Below are 21849 nucleotides of genomic sequence, written 5' to 3' on the forward strand. Positions count from 1 at the left end.
ACCCCCACATTCATAGATTCTAAACCAGAAGGAACCATTATGGTCATCTAGTCTGAACTTCTCCATAACACAGACTACAGAATTACACCCAATAATTCCCTACTCAGGAAGTCCTGATCCATTCAGCTGCTTACTCAGCATGTGCCCATGTCATGGTATAATTCCCCAATCTGAACCTCAGAGTCCAAAAGATGGCGTACCAGCATGAATTCCTCTAAGCTTAATTACCAGCTTAGATCTGATCAGCTGCCACCACCCAAAAATATAGTGTTTTGGGGCACTCTGGTCCCCCCAAAAACCTTCCCTGGGGGCCCCAAGACCCAAATTCCTTGAGTCTCACAACAAAGGGGAATAAATCATTTCCCCTCCTTTCTTCCTCCCAGATCTTTCCCACCCTAGGTACACTAGGAGATCACCATGATTCAAACTCCTTGAATCACAACGCAGAGAAATCAGGGTTTTTTTCCCCCTTCTCTCCCCCTCCCAGGCTTTCCCTCCCTGGGCTATCCTGGAGAGATAGATTCAAGCGCCGTGAATCTAAAACAAAGGGATTCCACCTTTCCCCCCTCCCTTCTCTCTCCCTGTCTCCCACCAATTCCCTGGTAAGTACAGACTCAATTCCCTTGAGCCTCAACAAGGGGAAAAAATCAAACAAGTCTTAAAAAGCAAAACTTTTAATTAAAAAAAGAAAAAAGTAAAAGTTGTCTCTGTAATTTAGATGGTAAAAGTTACAGAGTCTTTCAGTTTATAGACACTAGAGAGAAGCCTCCCTCCAGCAAAAATACAATTTAAAATACTTCCTGCAAAATACACATTTGCAAACACAGAAAACAATCAAAAGACTATAACTGTCTTTCTACTTAATACTCACTATTCTGAATATATAAGAGACTGTAGCAGGGAGATTGGCAAGAAACCTGGTTGCACTTGTAGTCCGTTTCAGGACCCAGAGAGAACAAAGCAAAACCCAAAAAACACAAAGGCTTCCCTCCACCGAGATTTGAAATTATCTTGTTTCCTGATTGGTCCTCTGGTCAGGTGTGTCCGGTTCACTGTTTGTTAACCCTTTACAGGTAAAAGAGACATTAACCCTTAACTATCTGTTTATGACAGCCCAGTACCCAGAAGTGCCTAATCACTACTGAATATGCAGCTCTCAGTCAAGGTTTGGCCAGCCCCGGTGCTCTGACAGTGTGCTGGAAATATATTTCAATATAGGAGCGGAAGGATATTTTGTAGCAAGAGTGCTTAATATTTAAAAGAAAATAAGAACCTGAGCTGTTCTGCCTGATTTATAACTTTCTGTGACAGCCTTTATTTTCTGATGAAGTCAAAACCTGCTTCAGGATTGGACAGCAGCTAATGCTATGGAGTACCAATGGATCAGCAAGATAACCACAACCATGCCTTTCTTACACAAGGCACAGACATAACATCTGTCAACAGCCTAGAAACAGGACTTGATTAACCAACACTCAAACCTGCAACCAGATTTTACTAGTAAGTCCTTGGATACAAACCTACCCAATTTGGAGCAGGAGAGAATCTAAGGAAGAACACTTCTGTAATACATCTTTCCCCACTCACAAACTTAAAGAGACTATTTAACAGCATAGCCTAACATTTCTAGAAATACAATACTGTATGGGAATTTTATCAAATCCCTGTAGAACACTAACATATTATCCTGACTCTTTAAGTAACAACCCTATTTTTTCAGTGCATAACTGCTGCACTTTATAGCTTTCATCATTAATCTTTCAGCCATGGAGAGGATTCTGAATGCACAATTAGCATTCTGCCACCAAGTGAGGGCACATGGACAATGCCAGAGCATTAGGATACTAGAGATTATAAGGGCAACATTTTCAAAAGTGAGAAGCCAGTCCTGGTGCCTCAAATTCAGGTGCCCAATTTGAGATACTTTTCAGAAGGCAGATGTTCAGCATCTTCTGAAAAATCAGATCCCTTTCAAGTTGTCTCAGAAGTTGGGCATTCAAAAATAAAGGCATTTAAAATTGCTAGTCACTTTTGGAACAATTCGGCATAAGTGACCTACATTAATGAGAAAAATTAGTCTTTTAGAAACTTTTAATTTATTGTACCTTTCATATGGACTTTGTGATTTTGCTGTCCTTGGGCTTCCTTGGGTTCTGAATTAAAGTGGAAACTGCTTCAGTCTTTAAATCCAGAATCCATCCTTTTGTAGGCATGTTATATTTCAAGTGTTACCATTTTTTCACACCATCTGTAGACCAGCAGTAGTAAAATACAGACTGATAGTATTTTAAGTGAGAAGCAATATTGATACTGAAAGCTGCAGAGGTTGGTGAAGTTTCTTATGAAAGCAAAGATCCATGTACAGAATGACTGAAGAACTATCAACAGAAGACAGAAGGAAGTGGTACTGCTCTGGTCCACAGTATCCTACTACCAGAAACTGGAAGGCCTCATGTACAGTGGTGCATGTTGCTATATTTATTCCTGAAAAAGGGCTAATTAAGTGCAGAAATCACATTATAGTGGCCTTCACAAAGCACAGACTGGAAATAACTTTATTCAAACCTATGCAATTTGAAGTAGCTCTTTGCAAATTATGTCAGTAAAAATATCTGCCAAGAAAGTCACAAATAAAACAGAGGCTAATTAGCTGTAACGACGGATTCTTGAGGTCAAGCGAAATTACACCACGGATGGATTTAGCCCAAAACGTGCATATTTATCCACGTGACTCGATAAACTCAGGACAGAGCAAAATGCGTAGATCACCTCACATCTTTGTTCTCACCTATTGCTGCGATAATAGGACTAATGAAACAAGTTATCTTGTTAAAGGGACACCATCTACTTGAAAATAACATTTCTATCTGAACACTTTGTATCTGCTGTAACGCCAAAGACTGCTGTAACTGAAAGAAGTTAGTCAAAAAATATTTTTCTCCATTTTTCCCCAGGATCTCTCCTTTATTTTTTCACTTTGGGAATTTGACAGCATGTTATGTACAGCCTCTTCTGTGTTTCTCCTGTAGTCACAAAGAGTGGTATTTTGAACAGATTCTAAGTGACTTATGAGAACAAGTCCTATTGGCTTTTAATGGGAATTGTGCTTCTAATTCACTTAGACACTTTTGAAAATTTCATCCTTCCTAGTAGGAGTAATTGTTATTTTCACTGCAGTAGCCCTAAGAGGACTGGGTCCCATTGTGCTATGCTCTGTCCAGACACATTGTTGAATTAAATTGTATTCAAGTTGTTTTTTCACTCTCATCACTGTAGTGTAGCAAAGGAAGTATTTTGTCAAACAACGCACAGTCAACCTGTGGAACTCTTTGCCAGAGGATGTTGTGAAGGCCCAGACTCTAACAGGGTTCAAAAAAGAACTAGATAAATTCATGGAGTATAGGCCAATCACTGGCTATTAGCCAGGATGGGCAGCGATGGTGTCCCTCACCTCTGTTTGCCAGAAGCTGAGAATGAGCAACAGGGGATGGATCACTTGATGGATTACCTGTTCTGTTCATTCCCTCTGACACACCTGGCATTGATCACTGTCAGAAGACTGGATACTAGGCTAGATGGACCTTTGGTCTGACCCAGTATGACCGTTCTTACAGTAAAAAACTGTCTCTGTCCCTAGAGCTTACAGTCTAATGCTCCTATCCTGCAGTGGTCCTGTGCAGGTCTAAGAGTCACCACACACAGATCTGATTGCAGGAGCAGGGCTTAAATATCAAAGAACAGACCAAAGGAAAGGTATATCAGAATACAGTATACAAGCAATAGGGTCAGGGTATTGCAATACCATCAGAAGGCAATTGTTGGTATGTCTGGTATATAGCTTATGGGAGAAAGAGACAATTGCATGGTTAAAAGCAACACAAGACATAGAAGTAGATAAGAAGGGAGCGGCCCAGCTGGTAAAGGACTTTAGGATACCAACAAAGAAGCTTGTGCTTTGTTGTGGAAAACGGGGAGCCACTGGAAAGATTAAGAAAAGTGATGTGGTGAGTAGAAAAGACGATCTAAGCAGTGACATTCTGACTAAACTGAAATGGGACAATGCAGGCTACAGGAAGGCAGAGAGGAAAAAGATGCAGTAATTAGGACAGCAAGTGACCTGGGTCCTGACAAGAACTTTAGCTCCTGAGATGATCAGTTATTCTTATTCATGTTTAAATTATAGTAGAGCCCAGAGGACCCGATTATGATAAAGGCCCCATTGCGCTTGGTGCTATATAGCTATAAAGTCAGAAATATTCCATGCCCTGGAATAGTCCATGCCCTGGAAATTTTATAACCAAAGTTTCTTCCCAGACTGTATCATTATCCTTTCCACAGAGCACCACCCTTCCTTGGGACACCTGTACATTGTAGCCATCCTGCCAAGGAGGTGAGGAACTGCTTGGGGCCAAAACTGGTGCATAAACCTCTCCCTCAGCATGGCTATTCCTATGGTTTTTCTGAAGAGACTTCTCTGTCTCATACCCTAGTTTCCTACAACCATGGAGCCTCTCTCACCCTCCCTCATGTCCAAGGTAGAGTTATTAATTCACACCAGCCACAATGAGTCAGCAAGACTGACTCTCTGCAGGATTCCAAACTTGTTAACAGGTTACACCAGGGGTCGCAACCTTTCAGAAATAGTGTGCTGAGTCTTCATTTGTTCACTCTAATTTAAGGTTTCGTGTGCCAGTCATACATTTTAACATTTTTAGAAGGTCTCTTTCTATAAGTTCTATAATGTATAATTAAACTATTGTTGTATGTAAAGTAAATGAGGTTTTTAAAATGTGTAAGAAGCTTCATGTAAAATTAAATTAAAATGCAGAGCCCTCTAGACTGGTGGCCAAGACCTGAGCACTGTGAGTGCCACTGGAAATCAGCCTTCGGCACCCGTGCCATAGGTTGCGTACCCCTGGGTTACATCCTGCCCCAGTGCTTTATCAGAAGCTAGATTCTTTTTTTAAATTGGTCAATTAAAAATATTCAAAGTGACAGCATCTCTTTAAGTCAAGCCCTGTTCGTAGCAAGTAAGAGTAACTCCATGAATGAATATTAGAAATTAGGTTTCTGTCTCTGTGCTGCAGCATTTTAAGAATATTTTAGGCAGGAATTCCTAGCAACCTTCTGAAAGATTGAGCTTCTCCACTGAAAGAATGAACAGCTTAAAGCATGTAAAAACTTGTAACAAAAAATCCCTACAAAATATTAGACTAATAGACTTATTGGAGCATAAGCTTTCGTGAGCCAATACCCACTTCATCAGATGCATGTAGTGGAAATTTCCAGAGGCAGGTATAAATATGCAGGCAAGAATCAGCCTAGAGATAACAAGGTTAGTTCAATCAGGGAGGATGAGGCCCTCTTCTAGCAGTTGAGCGTGAACACCACGAGATAAGAAACTGCTTTTGTAGTTGGCTAGCAATTCACAGTCTTTGTTTAATCCTGAGCTGATGGTGTCAAATCTGCAAATGAACTGATGTTCAGCAGTTTCTCTTTGAGGTCTGGTCCTGAAGGTTTTCTTCCTGCAGGATGGCTACCTTTAAATCTGCTATTGTGTGTCCAGGGAGATTGAAGTGTTCTCCTACACGTTTTTGTATATTGCCATTCCTAATATCTGACTTGTGTCCAGGGGGGAGGAATAGCTCAGTGGTTTGAGCATTGGCCTGCTAAACCCAGCGTTATGAGTTCAATCCTTGAGGGGGCCACTTAGGGATCTAGGGCAAAAATCAGTACTTGGTCCTGCTAGTGAAGGAAGGGGGCTGGACTCAATGACCTTTCAAGGTCCCTTCCAGTTCTAGGAGATTGGTATATCTCCAGTTTATTATTATCCTTTTATGTAGGATTGTTCAGTTTGGCCAATGTACATAGCTGTTGGGGGAATCCAGGCCCCAAGTAACTGGCAATATGGCGTGGGGTTAAAAGTTTACATTCTCAGGCCTGCTAGCTAGCATAAGTATATGTAATCATTTATCATTTTCTTTTGTTCTTTTGTTTATGGTACAAGATGTAATTGATTAAGGGGGAGGTCAGTAGTATGGGTTAAGGATATAGTTAATTAAAAGATCCAATAGTTAATGAATAGTAAATGATGAATTGTAGCACCTGTGAACATCTTTGTAAACAAGTAAGGTATATAAGACATGGCAACGGATAGTGATTCGTGCAGGATTTGAGATTGATTTCTCCCTGTGCCTTATCTGATTCAAATAAACTTGCTTCTCCACTCCGATGTGGCCATTGGGGATACATACACTGGGCAAACGAACCCCAACTGTTGCCCCCCTGCAACAGCTTTGGCGAGCCAGGCAGGAGGTCTGAGGCTGAAAAATTAGCCTTGCCCGGACCCTCTCCGGTGGCCGACGGCTTGTGACAGTCACTGATGCCCAGTGCGCACCGGTGCTTTCACCGGGGGTTTCGGCGAAGTCTGGTACGGTCGACCCCGAGAGGCACAACGGTGCAACGCCCCAGAAGGTGGAGAAGCTTTGGTCCCGAGCGACAGTGAGGAACCGTTCTCAGGGATAAGGTAGGATATAAGTTAAAAGGTTTAATCTGTCACCTGTTAGGAACCTGGGGACGCCCAGGGTCTCCCTGTAAGGAAATGGGGCAGGGACAGTTACAGGATAAGGTAGTGTGCACGCCTTTAGAATGCATTCTGGTTGCATTCTGGGTAATTGGAAAATCTTTGGAATGGATCCACTAACTAAAGGTAAACTAAAAAGATATTGTACAATAGACTGGCCTCAATATCAGCTGGAGGATCAGGAATGGTGGCCACAGGAGGGTTTGATTAATTGTAATACGATCCTCCAACTTCTCTTATTTTGTCAGCGCACTGGTAAATGGAATGAGCATATGTATGGTCAGATATTTATGTCATTATGGAACAGAACAGATATTTTGAAGCAGTGTAATTTGATTCCAACAGGCTTAGAAAAAAGTTGTGAAAACGTTTAAAACTCATTATTTACTGTAATAGCAGGAGCAGGGTCACATTCGGCCACAGCACCCCCACCGTATGGTGACAAAGTCCCCTCAGCTCCGCCAATTGAGCCCTCCACAGGTTTGTACCCTTTAATTACTGAAACCCGAATCGCTCGCAATGCTACGGCTACTCAGGATGCAACCGCTATGCAGGTGTACTCTCATGTTCTTTTTAATCCTGTGGATTTAGCGGCTTTCAAAGCGCAGGCACGGGGATTCTCAACCAACCCCTCCCGATTTATCTCAGTTTTTGAAGGCTGTCTGGTTAGTCATAAACCTGACTGGGATGACTGCCAGGTACTTTTACGAACACTCCTCTTTGAGGTGGAGCGGGACCAGGTTTTAGCTAAAGCACGGGCAGAGGCAGAATGGAGACATGGCAGGATCCTACCACTAAGGAGGCAAAAGATCAGGTACTCTACACCCATACCCGCTGCTAGCCTCTGTGGGGAGACAGTATTCATGTTTCTCAGTTCTTGATTTAAAGGATGCCTTCTTCACGATTCTGGTGGACCCCCAGTCCCAGGAAATTTTCTTCTTCAAATGGGAAGACACAAACAAGAATAAAAGGCAGTTGTGTTGGACGGTGCTGGCACAAGGATTTAAGAACTCCCCCACTCTCTTCGGTCAAGCTTTATCTCGGGACTTGGAAGAATGGGAAAATGAGAACAAAGTCCTTCTCCTACAGTACGTTGATGATTTATTAATAGCAGCAGTGGGACTAGAAGTATGTCTCCAGGCAACCATAAGTCTTTTAAACTTTCTCGGGCTGCGGGGGTATCGCGTGTCAAGAAATAAAGCCCAAATTGCCCTCCCTGAAGTACGTTACCTAGGCTTGCAGATCTACTCCCCAGAATCGCAAGCAGCTTAGAGCATTCCTGGGAATGGCAGGATTTGGCCGCATGTGGATTTCAGATTTTGGACTGCTAGCTAAGCCACTGTATGAATGTGTTAAAGGGACCGATCAGGAACCATTTTTCTGGACAACAGAGGCAAATAATGCCTTTACCTTAATAAAAAGAAAATTGATGGAAGCCCCAGCCCTGCGTCTGCCCATCTGCCTGATCTTTCTAAGCCCTTCCAATTGTATGTACATGAAAGAAGAAGGGTGGCCCTGGGACTACTTATACAGTTATTGGGCTCTTGGAAACGTCCAGTGGCTTATTTCTCCAAACAATTGGATCAGGTTGCTAAGGGGCGGCTGGCATGCTTACGGGCAGTTGCAGCTACAGCTCTGGTGTTAGAGGAAGCAGAAAAACTGACTTTCGGGGGGGCTGTCCAAGTATACACTCCACATATGGTACAAGCCTTACTGGACACAAAGGGGGGTCTCTGGCTCACCCAAGCTTGGGTAGCCCGGTATCAGGCTAAGCTCTTAGAGAACCCCGAAGTTACCCTGCAGGCTTGCCCCTCCCTTAACTCGGCCACCTTGCTGCCAGAAACATAGGGCCAAGAACATGACTGCTTGGAAGTTATAGATGCCCAGTATTCCAGCCGTCAGGATTTAAAAGATCAACCTCTCCCTAACGCAGACTATGAGTGGTACACAGACGGCAGTAGCACTGTTGTAAATGGACTTAGAAGGGCAGGCTATGCTGTTGTGTCTCTCCATGAAACTGTGGAGGCAAAAACCCTGCCCCCCCGCCCCCGGGACCTCAGCCCAGCTAGCTGAAATAGTGGCTTTAACTCGTGCACTTGAACTGTCAAAAGGAAAAAAAGAGTTAATATCTTCACGGACTCTAAATATGCTTTTGGTGTGCTGCATGCCCATGCAGGTCTGTGAAAACAAAGGGGATTACTGACGGCTCAGGGCTCTCCGGTCAAGCACGGGTTACAGATTCTTCGGCTTTTGGAAGCCGTACAACTCCTCTTAAAGGTAGCAGTAATGCACTGCAAGGCTCATCAAAAGGAGAATCACAGTATTAACCGAGGAACACTGCTAAAACTGTGGCTCTTAAACTTGTTAAAAAGATTTTTCCTAGATTTGGCCTGCCTCGATGAATGGAGTCTGACCAGGAACACACTTCACCTCAAAAATTGTCCAGAATGTCTCGGATATCCTCCAGCTCAACTGGAAACTTCACACCCCTTGGAGGCCACAGGCCAGTGGAGTGGTAGAACACACTAATCAGACACTCAAGAGGCACCTAGCCAAAATATGTCAGGAAACATCTTTAAAGTGGCCCGATGCCCTACCCTTGCTTTTACTTCGCATTCGGGCTCTTCCTAAGGGTAGAACTGGTTTAAGCCCCTTCGAGATTATGTTTGGAAGGGCATGGCCTATGAATGGTACCCCGATCCTGCTAGGGGAATGGGAGGTTGGGTGCGGACATTTGTCTCAGTATATGTGTTCTTTGTCTGCTGTTTAATGTTCTCTTCACAGGTACGTGAGGGACTCTCAGCCACTCCCTTTGGATGCACCTGTCCATTCCCTACAGCCTGGTGACTTCGTCCTCGTCCGTACCTGGAAGGACGAACCCCTCCAGGAAAAGTGTAAAGGACCCTATCTCGTCTTACTGGTGTCCCACACGGCGGCTAAAGTAGAGGGACACAAAAGCTAGATTCACTACTCCCGACTAAAAGCTGTACCTCCACTGCAGAATCCAGACCCCGAGCAGTGGACGGTTCAGCCTACTGGGACCGGAGCATCGGAAGATTTGGGACTCAACTTATTATTTACACGCAAATAACTCTAATTTGGCCATGTTTTTAATACTTGTATGGGTGTTTACTGTTTCTGGACAGCTGGCCCCTTTATTCTTCCGCTCCCCGGAAAATAACTGGTGGGCCCTTTGAGCTGTCACAGCCTCCAATTCTTCCCACTTTTGTGTAGGGAGTGGTTACACTTTAGGGTCTGTATTTGCTACTTGTTTTGTGGGGGTGGCTATGCCCTTGCAAGAAATTCACAAATATACTGAACTTGCTGGTTTCAATATTAAATTGACAGCTGGGCATCTGTCTCAGTTTGGTTCTATCTCAAGTCCTAAGCCCTATACAAACCAGCATCGTCTTCAGATTAGGCTAATGGCCGTGTCCTCAAATGTTACTTCCTGTTTTACTATTGTAGGGGCACGGAAGGTCATACTAATTTAACCAACCATGAGATGAATTGTTCTGTTTCCCCAACCCTGACTTCTTATTTTTATGCACACTTATACCTTCCCCGTGGGTGGTTTTTGCTCTGCAGACTAACCGCATTTACCTATGTCCCAGCTAACAGTTCAGGAGGCCCTTATTCTCTCGGACGATTAACCATGGGGGTTGTCCCTGGTCATGCTCTAGTTTCAGAGACACCTGGACCTACCCAAGCCCGGAGGGCTCGGCGTGGCCTGCCTCTGGACGAAACATGTGATTCTAAGGTAAATCTGGTGTCTAAATCTCAGGCCATAGCCCTTGCGACTTCATTGGTCAGAGTTCCAGGCCTGGCCTTAGATGCAGAACTCCAGCTTGCAAAAGTGGCCTGTGCCCTCGCCAAGTCCATTAACCTAACTTCCACTTTAATCTCTGACTTGGCCTTGGAACTCACAGGGGTCCAAGAAGGGGTACTCCAAAATCGCGCTGCAATAGATTACCTCCTAAGGCATAATCATGGCTGTGAGGAATTTAAGGGTCTCTGTGGCTTTAACCTTTCTGATCACAGCCAAAGTATTGAAAATAGACTGGCTAAGTTGTGTGACATTGTCACTCATATAACGCAAAATAGTGATAATGATTGGTGGGGTTCTTGGGGTTTTGGTAATTGGTTTGGGTGGCTCAAAAGGATTTTTACCTCCCTGCTAGTAGTGATAGCAATTGGTTTGCTCTTCTGCTGTGTTCTGCAGATAGGAGTGCCTTGCTGTAAAAGTTGTCTTTCTGCCCTCCGTCAGCCAACAGAAATGTACACCCTTAGGGCAGTCTCGCTGCCAACATCAGGTGGCCTACCTTTCAACCTTGTTCTAAGTAATGAATATGAGAAAACTCAACAGAAGCCCTTTGAGTATTCTCAAAGGGGGGATTGTTGGGGGAGGCCAGGCCCCAAGTAACTGGCAATATGGTGTGGGGTTAAAAGTTTACATTCTCAGGCCTGCTAGCTAGCATGAGTATATGTAATCTTTTATCATTTTCTTTTGTTCTTTTGTTTATGGTACAAGATGTAATCGATCAAAGGGGGGGGTCAGTAGTATGGGTTAAGGATATAGTTAATTAAAAGATCCGGTAGTTAATGAATTGTAAATGATGAATTGTAGCACCTGTGTACATCTTTGTAAACAAGTAAGGTATATAAGACATGGCAACGGATAGTGATTCGTGCAGGATTTGAGATTGATTTCTCTCTGTGCCTTATTTGATTCAAATAAACTTGCTTCTCCACTCCGGTGTGGTCATGGGGGATATGCACACCGGGCAAACGAACCCCAACTGTTGCCCCCCTGCAACATAGCAGAGGGGCAATGCTAGCACATGATGGCATATATTACATTGGTGCACGTGCAGGTGAATGAACTGACGATGATGAGGATGACCTGGTTAGGTACTGTGATTGCGTCGCTGATGTAAATATGTGGACAGAGTTGGCATTGAGGTTTGCTGCATGGATTGGTTCCTGAGTTAGAGTTACTACGGTGCGGTGTGTGGTTGCTGGTGAGAATATGCTCAAGGTTGGCGGGTTGTCTGTGGTCGAGGACTGGCCTGCCACCCAAAGCCTGTGAAAGCGAGGGATTGTTGTCCAGGATGGGTTGTAGATCACGGATGCTGCGTTGGAGAGGTTTTAGCTGAGGACTGTAGGTGATGGACAGTGGAGTTATGTTGGTTTCTTTCTTGGGCTTGTCTTGCAGCAGGAGGCTTCTGGGTACACATCTGGCTCTGCTGATTTGTTTCCTTATTTCCTTGTGTGGGTATCGTAGTTTTGATAATGCTTGGTGAAGATCTGATTCTTGCCTGCATATTTATACCTGCCTCTGGAAATTTCCACTACATGTGTCTGACGGAGTGGGTATTCACCCATGAAAGCTTATGCTCCAATACGTCTGTTAGTCTATAAGGTACCATAGAACTCTGTTGTTTTTTACAGATCCAGACTAACACAGCAACTCCTCTGATACTCTACAAAATATTAGTAGCATTACAGCAATCATGACAGAGACGATTAGCTCTACATTTACTAAACAAAGCAAATATACCCAATAAATTGCACATTTCCAACTGAAAAAAATGCCCATATTTCTATAAATCTTTGTACATGATTCCTTTGATTTTGATTAAAACTAACACATTTTGCTGATGGCCTATCAGGAACGTTCACTTCCTAAGCGATCAGTGCCGCACTGATCTACTGTACTCTGTCAGCAAAACCACCATCATTCCTGAGAATGCCTCTGAAAAGCTGCAGCCTTATTTTACGTAAGTGCACATACATGCACCCCTTCCCAGTCCATGAAGTTCCCACTGAAATGCATAAGAGATGCAGAATTTGACTAATCTGCTCATTTGCTGCACTCAGCAACAAGGAATATATTCTGCTGATTCACATTCTCACCCGGTGGTTACTCTAGTTAGTGGAAATTGCCACATTGAGATCCAATGGATATAGGGTAGACTAGCTAGGCAGCAGCTAAGTAAATAAGCAAATGAAGATATATGTAAGTTATTATTACCTTTGCTCCACAGAGAACGAAAGTAACCTTTGTCCAAAGGCTGATTAAGAATCAAAAGGCAAAACGTCAGGTTTCCTATTAAAAAAAAGAGATGATAGTGCTCATTAACAAGTAAATTGACTTCTCCCCTAATTGTCTTTGTTTTGTTTGCCCCTAACATCCCTTCCTATTTAATGTTAGGCTAGAAACTTTGGAGCACACTTCACTAATTGCCTTTCTTCTTAGGTATCATTTCAGATATATAGAGGCAGCCAGAGATTCATAAGAAACATTTTACTTGGTAGTTATTTTAGCAAGTCCTTTTCATTTATAACAGTTTTTCTTTGCTAATGGGCCCCCTCAACAGGATCCCATGTCTGTGCTACAATCTTGTTCAAAACTCTGTCTTGCTGTTGCTGCCTGTGCTTGACATTTAATGGTATTAGCATTTGGGGAGTGCATGTGTTCTATCAACAGCAGAGGCTGTTGCTGTCTCAAGGTAAAGTTCTCCTCTCAGATCTACTCAGAAGATCTAGGCTCTGATTGTCTGTTCTCCCTTCAGGTGCAGTATTCCTGTTGACATCAACCGCATCTGCACCTGTGTGGAGAATGGGTAACAGCAGTCAAGATTTGCTGCACGGAGCTGGAAGAACTTTGCCATTAAACTGTTAGTTAACACACTTAGGGAGCACTGTGAAAAAAGTTATACAAGCTAAGAGTTCTGGGAGACAGAAAAGACTGCAGGTAAATTATTCAGCATTACTGTTAATTATTTATTAGTATTACAGTCTGGACCAGAGCCCCACTGTGCTAGACACTGCACAAACACAGAACAAGGAGATGTTCCCTGCCTCAAAGAGCATACAATTGAAGAAAAAAACACAGGGAACATACTTGACAAGATAAGTATTTTACCAACACATATTCTTTTTAGCATATGTCTGTTATCATGGTGATTCCACCGCCTAAATCTTACTCCTGGAAACAGACTATCATCAACACGCAGCCCGGCAAGTAACTAGTCTGCATTCCCATGGCCTGAACTGGCTTATAAGCCCCACCATCCTTAGACTTTGTCCAACACAAGCAACAAAAATTAAATACAAAATGCCAAAGTTTTTAAATAAATGGATACTTGCTATTCCAGACTGTGGCTCCAGGGAGCAAATGTAACCCCCATGCCTTATTAGGGTTGCATATGCTGGGAATAGCATTTATTTCATTTCCTAATTATCTATCTTTGAATAGAACTTTCCCCTGGAGCTTGATTTCCTTAAGCTACCAGGTTAATGAAGTCTATTTGATCATGTGAAGCCAATGTAATTGCAAGGAGAAATGATCTATCCCTAGAAGGTCTTCCGTGCCTCTGAGCACATTTAGTAGGGCAGAAGAAAGAGTCATGTGGAAGTATGAGGAAACATAAAGGTGAAGAAAATCTCTGCAATGTGCATAAAAATCTTGGCAAAACAAGGAGTAGCATAAGTTGAGCCACAAATGAATGTGCATGACAGGTAGCAACCTGCAATTCACTAAAAACTACATCAGTCTTACCATAGGGCAAATCAGACCATGAATGTACAAAAATAAAACAACTTTTCACCTAAGTATCATTATGTGCTGTGATGTGGCACTGGAATGATATGCTGGAAGAATCAGATGCTCACCACCAATGGGGATGACATTATTGAGATAAGAGCACCATAGCTCTGCTATAAATGAGAAGCTGCAGCCTGGCTCTTGCTAGACTCAACAAAGAAGACGATCAGAAGAGAGGTCAGCAAAGCACAAGATTCAATACTCACTTATCTTTTATTGCAAACATCTGAACTGAGTGGTCGTAGGCTTGTACTTACTTACATACACCCTGGGTGTCATTACAGTCTTGGCCTTTACCTCATCACAGTACTTTCTGATGGGTGGTGTTATGCAGAACCTAAACTGCTGAGCATGATGAGGACTGCTCCCCATTTCAGCACTTTGTTGATGTCACTCTACTCTTCTTCCCATTAGCTCTATAATCTGCAGTAGGGTAGAAGCTAACACCAAATATGTATGGTAAGGGAAGAGAAGAGTTGAGGAGACCACAGTAAATAAATGAGAGGTGGGTGTAGAACTGTCTTCCATCCTGAGTTTGAACGTGTCTTTACCGTGTACTTGAACTGACAGAGACAGATAGGAACAACACAGCTGGAATGGTGAACCACGGCCACTGGGAGCTGTGGGGGGCCGTGCCTGTGGATGACCAATGTCAGCAAAACATTTTGTGGCCCGCAATCAGATTACTCTGATGAGCCGCATGCGGACCAAGGGCCACAGGTTGCCCACCACTGCTTTAAACCACAGCAAGTGAAAAATTACTAAATGTTAATATTTGTGCCACCAAAGCAAGCACAAACATTAACATTGTAGCAGTGCTCCCTGTTCTGATATACAACTAACCAAAAAGGGCCAGATCCTCAGCAGGCATAAATTGACAGTGAAGTGTAAACTGGAGCTACAACAATTTACACTCACTGGGAATCTTGACTAAAAATGACTATTAATAAAAATGGAGATTTCTGATAAATTTGAAGACCACAGAGAAACCATTACTCAAAAACGGAATTAGCACGAACTGAAGGTTAACCAACCTGGGCTGGGCTGGACTAACAGGGGAAGAAAATTACATAGTCAAGGGTCCAGCAGGGAAAATAACTTGCCGGCAATCCCCTGATATGGAGCTCTCTCCTGAGAGGACACGTATTGATCTCAATTGCTGCTGAGGTGCACAGGGAGAGAGTTGGTCCCTCACGTGGCTTCTTACAGTTTTAGTGCAATTCTCTTTTATTATGTACTTTTCTTATAGACTTTATTATTGCAGACTTTACAAATCAAGCCATCTGTAGCATGAGGAGTAAAAAAATAAATACTTGCATACAACATAAAGCTTAAAATATAAGATGCTCACTTTATTTTGGTCCTTATGGCATACACAAAAAAGAAAAGGATCAAAATCCAACAATGCCAGTCCCTTCATAATCTCAGGAAACTGATCCTGTGGGATTTCACGTTTGATTCCTAATTTTGGTTTTACCTTCTGATTTTTAAAAAACCTCCATCTATTTAACCAACTACATGTTTGTTTGTTAATATCCAATCATATCCATGTTTTCTTATTTGCTGCTTATAGATCCTTATCCACTTTTCTGTGACAATACACATCATTTTCAAACACTGTCCTCAATATTTATGGGCATAGTTTATGGGCACAAATTATTATAGGTGCACAAATGTGTCACAGTCAGTTATACCCATAAAACTACAGGTATAAATGTGAGGACAGAGTTCAGGCAGAACTGATCATTTGGCTCACACTGTTTTGTTAGGTCTTCCTAAAGGAACTTTCAATCCTTAGTCTTGAATAAGTCCTGATAATTTTTATGTCAACAACAAAGTATGACTTCTGTTCACTCTCTTTTCTAGATTGCAAATAAGTATGTTAAACAGCAATACTCGTATTTACCCCGGCATACTCCCACTTAACTATTAAACCCTTTCAGTTCTGAAAATTGGTCACATATCTGTCCTCTTTGCTTTCTAACACTTACCCAATATTACTCCTCCTCTGAGTTTTCTTAGTAGCTGCTTGTAAATGACTTAATCAACTTCTGAATCTCTATATAAATTATATCTAATATTTTCCCTTTATGCATTATTTAATTCTTTCAAAAGAATTCCAATGTCTTTGAGACACACAAATTTACTATTATAACAGCCTTTCTGGCCTGTCCCTATTATCTGACACTCACCTAGGTGCACCATAAATATTTATAATATCATTATACTTTTTTTTAATAGATTGTCCCTTGCTATACACCAGTCTGCAGGCTATCTGGCTCTCACAAAATCAGCACATATATTTTTAAATATCAGCTTTGTCTGAGATCTAACATAACATATACCCCTTCCTTATTTCCCCTGGGTATCAGAAAAATATCTTAAGTTACCTTACATACTATGAGTTTCTTTTCTGTGTGTTTTGAGGCTAGAAGAAGTTTTTATTACATCAAATAAAAAGGCCTTTGGGGAAGACAAGTACTACGCTTGTTCTTAGCGGAATGATGTAAGCAATAAGACAAAATAGGGCATGTGTTGTGCTAAGATACTGCCATGCCTTTGGGTGCTACTGAAGTATGAATCCAAAGGCTGAGCAACTTCAACTATACAAAGGGTCTCCTGTCAACCAATAATATTTACATTTCATTGCTTGCCTAAAGAACCACCATTTCTTTACCATTCCCAGTGATCTGATGAGTGGTATTCTAAAAGGGGAAGAGGAGAGGAAAAAGGAGAAGAGATGCTCATTTCCATGAAAAGAGGAAATTTTACCTTCTAGAAAATACTGCATGAGTCTAAACAGAAAGTTGCAAAGTAAAAGGAAATAAGATATACAAAAATGAAAATATTTCCTCCTCCCCTGTAAAGGATATTTCAGGGATCTGGACCATATAAATACCAAGATAGATAGAAAATAGATGGCAGTCCAAATCTAGGCTGATTTCTGCACCCTTCATCAAAGACTCTTAAATAAAATATGCTGTCATGGGATAAGGGAAGGTCCTCTCATGGATCAGTAACTGGTTAAAAGATAGGAAACATAGGGTAAGCATAAATGATCAGTTTTCAGAATGAAAAGAGGTAAATAAGCAGTGTCTCCCAGGGCTCTGTACTGGGACAGTAATGTTTAACCTATTCAAAAATCAAGCACAAATAAAGTCATAAATGATCTGGAAAAAAGGGTAAACAATGAGGTGGCAAAATTTGCAGATGATACAAAACTACTCAAGACAGTTAAGTCCAAAGCAATTTGTGAAGACTTACAAAAGGATCTCAGAAACCTGGGTGACTAGGCAACAAAACGGCAGATGAAATTCATTGTTCATAAATGCACAGTAATTCACATTGTAAAACATAATCCCAACTATACATACAAAATGATGGGAGTATAAATTAACCATTACCACTCAAGAAAGAGACCTTGAAGTGATTGTGGATAGTTCTCTGAAAACATCCACTCCATGTGCAGCAGCAGTCAAAAAAGCTACCATAATGTTGGGAATAATTAGGAACAGATAGATAAGAAGACAGAAAATATCATTATTACCTCTATATAAATCTATAGTATGCCTACATCTTGAATAGTGTATGCAGATGTGGTCACCCTATCTTAAAAAAATATATATTGGAATTGGAAAAGGTAAAGAAAAGGGCAATAAAATTATTAGGGTTATGGAACAGCTTCTATATGAGGAGAAATTAATAAGACTGGGACATTTCAGATTGGAAAAGAGACGACTAAGGTTGGATATGATATAGGCTATAAAATCATGACTGGTTGGAAAAAGTAAATAAGGAAGTGTTATTTATTCCTTCTATAACACTAGAACTAGGGGTCATCGAATGAAATTAATATGCAGCAGGTTTAAAACAAACAAAAGGAAGTATTTCTTCACATGACACACAGTCAAATGGTGGAACTCCTTGCCAGAGGATGTTGTGAAGCCCAAGACACTAACAGGATTTTAAAAAGAACTAGATGAATTCATGGAGAATTGCTCCATCAGGGACTATTAGCCAGGATGGATGGGGATAGTGTTTCTAGCCTCTGTTTGCCAGAAGCTGGGACTGGGCGGCAGGGGATGGATCACTTGATGATTACCTGTTCTGTTAATTCCCACGGAAGCACCTTGCATTGTCTACTGTCAGAAGACAGGGTATTGGGCTAGATGGACCTTTGATCTGAGCCAGTATGGCCATTCTTATGTTCTTATTCAACTGTAATGACAGAAGAGCTATGAGACCTGGCTAAAAAACAAGCTTTATTCTGGTGGGACAATGTAGCTTACAGTGAAGGTAGTACATGCTTTGTGAGGATAAATAGAGGGCTTTAGTCTTCAGGTACTGTCATTTCATGGGTAAATACCCACTTTGTCAGACATGTCATGTTTTCTGCTTACCCCACCACATCTATCTGCAGGAATGGATCCCACACTGCTCTCCACTACTCCGCTAGCTCACGCTAGCACATCACGAGTGGCGGTGGAGCTATTCTTGAACTTACAAAGGCAACAGCAGTTATAGTTGCCTGACGCGGTATCCAACATGGAAAGCAGCAACATTAAATTGCTTTTGGCATTCACGGAGGAGCTAGCACAGAGTGGTGGGATCACATAATTATGCAAGTTTGGGATGATGAGCAGTGGCTGCAGAACTTTCGGATGCAGAAAGCCACCTTCCTGGAACTGTGTGATGGGCCTGCCCCAGCCTTGTGGTGTAAGGACACCCAAATGAGCGTTGCCCTCTCAGTGGAGAAGTGCGTGGTAATCGCAGTGTGGAAGCTGGCAACTCCAGACTGCTACTGGTCAGTAACGAACCAGTTTGGAGTGGGAAAGTTGACCGTTAGGGCTGTGCTAATGCAAGCGGGCAAGGCCATTAATTGCATCCTGCTGCAGAAGACCGTTACTCTTTGCAGCGTGCACGAAATTGTGGATGGCTTTGCAGAAATGGGTTTTCCTAACTCTGCAGAGGCGATAGATGACACACATATTCCAATTCTGACACCAGACCACTTTGTGACTGAGTACATCAATCGGAACTTTTCCATGGTTTTGCAGGTGTTTGTGGATCACCATGGGCATTTCACTGATATTAACATGGGGTGGTCCGGAAAGATGCATGACACACACATCTTTCGGAATACTGGCCTGTACAGAAAGCTGCAAGCAGGGACTTTCTTTCCAGACCAGATCACTAAAGTGGAAGTCAAAATACCCATAGTGATCCTGGGAGACCCGGTGTACCCCTTAATGCCATGGCTCATGAAACTATACATGGGAAACCTAGACAGCAGTAAGGAGCAGTTCAGCAACAGGCTGAGTAGAATGACCATTGAATGCGCATTTGGCCGACTGAAGGCATGCTAGCATTGCCTATATGGCAGGTAAAACCTGAATGAGGAAAATATTCCCATTGTAATAGCCATGTATTGTACACTGTATAATATTTTTGAAGGGAAGGGCGAATGGTTTATTCAGGGATGGACTGCTGAGGCAGAATGCCTGGCTGTTGATTTTGAGCAGGGAGACACCAGGGCTATTAGAGGGGCACAATGTGTAGCAATAAAAATCAGGGATGCCTTCACAACACTTTGAAGATGAAAACCAGTAATGTTTGTTGCAATGCTTTGGACTGCAATGGTTAATTACATTTGGTATGCTAGAAAGCAGTTGTGATTGTTAAGGCCTAGGATTCAATGTAAGGAACTAATAAAAGCTCCTGTTGATTTGCAGGTGCCATGAGGTATCATACCTTGCATGGAAACAGAGTGCTTATAATTCAATTTTTTTTTTTGCTTTTATTGCCAAATAATTCACAACACCACACAGACACTGTTGGTGGGGGGAGAAGATACTGGGGGATTAGGGGGCTGATTTTAGGTGCAGCTTTCATTTGAAAAGCTGTCTGTGGGGGTGAAGTGTAGAGGAAAGCGTGAAGTGCCAGAAAGCAGAAAGGAATGCACAGGGAGAGTTTTGAGAGTGCATGGGACAGAGTTCTGAATGTGCTGAAGGGGAGGCCAGGCCTGCATCTGCTCAGTTTGGAGCGTTATGAGAGTCTGGAGTATGTTGGTTTGACGCTCCAGAACTTTAATCAGCCTCTCTGTGGTATCCCTGTGTAAGAATCCTTCTCTTGTCTTTCCCCTCCACTTCTTGTGTTTAGTGTTTTCTGCCTCTGACTGCTGCAGCACCACCCAGAACATATCTTCCTTCATCCATCTCAGCCGTTTTCTTGTCTTGCACAAACGCTCTACTGCTGTTGAGGATTGGTTCTCAAGGTCAAGTCTGGAGAAGCATAATTAACAATAAACAGAAGCACTGCTGTCAGCTACACACAGAGCATTGAAACAGTAACACTGTTGGTAACATACCGATCACTTTCTCGGTGACCCTAGGCAAGTATACATGAGGCAGAAGACCACAAGATTGGTGAGTGAACCCAGGGACAGAGGTCTTGTGTATCGCAGAAAAGCAATCTGAAAAGGTTGCAGGCACTTATGGGAGCAACACTCGAAACTTTCCCACTGTTTTCCACAGGTGTCAGTCACTATGGAAGATATCTCACTCCTGAAGGTAAGCAGGGAAGCAAGGGTACATCTGCTACATGCTTGCGGCTTCCGCCCTAATCCCTATGTTGCTCACCTGTGTGCACCTTTGGTCCCTACCCAAGTAATTTCAGAGTGGCACGAGAAACTGTCTCTCAGTGGGGGAAGGAACAAAGCAGCTCTGCCAAGGACCTTCCGGCAGAGAACTGCTGAGTACCTGCAGGACACTTTCCTAGAGACCTCTCTGGAGGATTCCCGTGAAATCTCAGAGTGCATCAACTCCCCATTCCATCATACTGCCTAGCTGTGCAGGAAAACGCCCAGCACACAGAAACAAAGCCAGCCTTCTACATTTCTCTGCCCCCAGCCTGCTTCAGAACTTCACAAAGCAAAACCACTTGCCAGGAGTCTCCTCTCGTGCTTCTGGCTCACCAGAGAGTGACTGCAGAACCTGGCTAGACACCTCTGGAGTGGAGAACAGTTCCTGACTGGATGCATCACAGGACTCCACATCTTCAGCCTCAATCTCTTCATCAATTACTTCCTCCTCTGGGTTACGTCCACTTTCCACTAGCTCTAGACCGGCCAAAATATCAATGGTGCTCTTTGCAGTGGAGGTGGGGTCGCCACCTAAGATAGCGTCCAATTCCTTATAAAAATGGCAGGTCTGGGGCACAGCACTGGAGCAACAGTTTGCCTCCCTTGCATTCTGGTACACATTCCTCAGCTCCTTCACCTTTGCTCTGCACTGCAGCATGTCCCGGTCATATCCCTTTTCATGAAAGCTCCACACAATCTAGCCACAGGTATTGAAATTCCTATGGCTGGAAAACAGCTGGGACCGGACAGTTTCCTCTCTCCAAATACTTATCAGATCCAGTAACTCTGCAGTGATCCAAGCAGGAGATTGTTTGCTGCATTGAGCCGCCACAGTCAGCTAGGAAGATGTGACATGAGCTCTGCACACCAAACAAACAGGAATGGGACTTCTAAAATTCCTGGGACTTTAAAGGAGAAGGGGCGAAAGGTTGTTTACCTGGTGTCAGGGCAGCAGAGTTGAAACTGCTGACCAGTGTGGTCAGGATGGGCATTGTGGGACACTGTCCAGGGGCCAAT

At 42.8% G+C, this 21849-nt stretch overlaps 1 protein-coding gene across 3 annotated transcripts in view; it reads right to left on the bottom strand.

Moving 5' to 3' along the window:
• The window catches only part of TPK1 (thiamin pyrophosphokinase 1), a 539274-nt gene that overhangs the window by 439022 nt on the left and 78403 nt on the right, over positions 1-21849 (bottom strand). For all 3 annotated transcript variants that reach the window (XM_030551432.1, XM_030551433.1, XM_030551431.1), the window contains exon 3: positions 12618-12692. In XM_030551432.1, coding sequence (XP_030407292.1) covers positions 12618-12692 — 75 coding nt within the window. The remainder of the gene's footprint in view (positions 1-12617; positions 12693-21849) is intronic.

The sequence above is a fragment of the Gopherus evgoodei genome, chromosome 2, assembly GCF_007399415.2.
Source record: "Gopherus evgoodei ecotype Sinaloan lineage chromosome 2, rGopEvg1_v1.p, whole genome shotgun sequence".
NCBI classification, from domain to species: domain Eukaryota; kingdom Metazoa; phylum Chordata; order Testudines; family Testudinidae; genus Gopherus; species Gopherus evgoodei.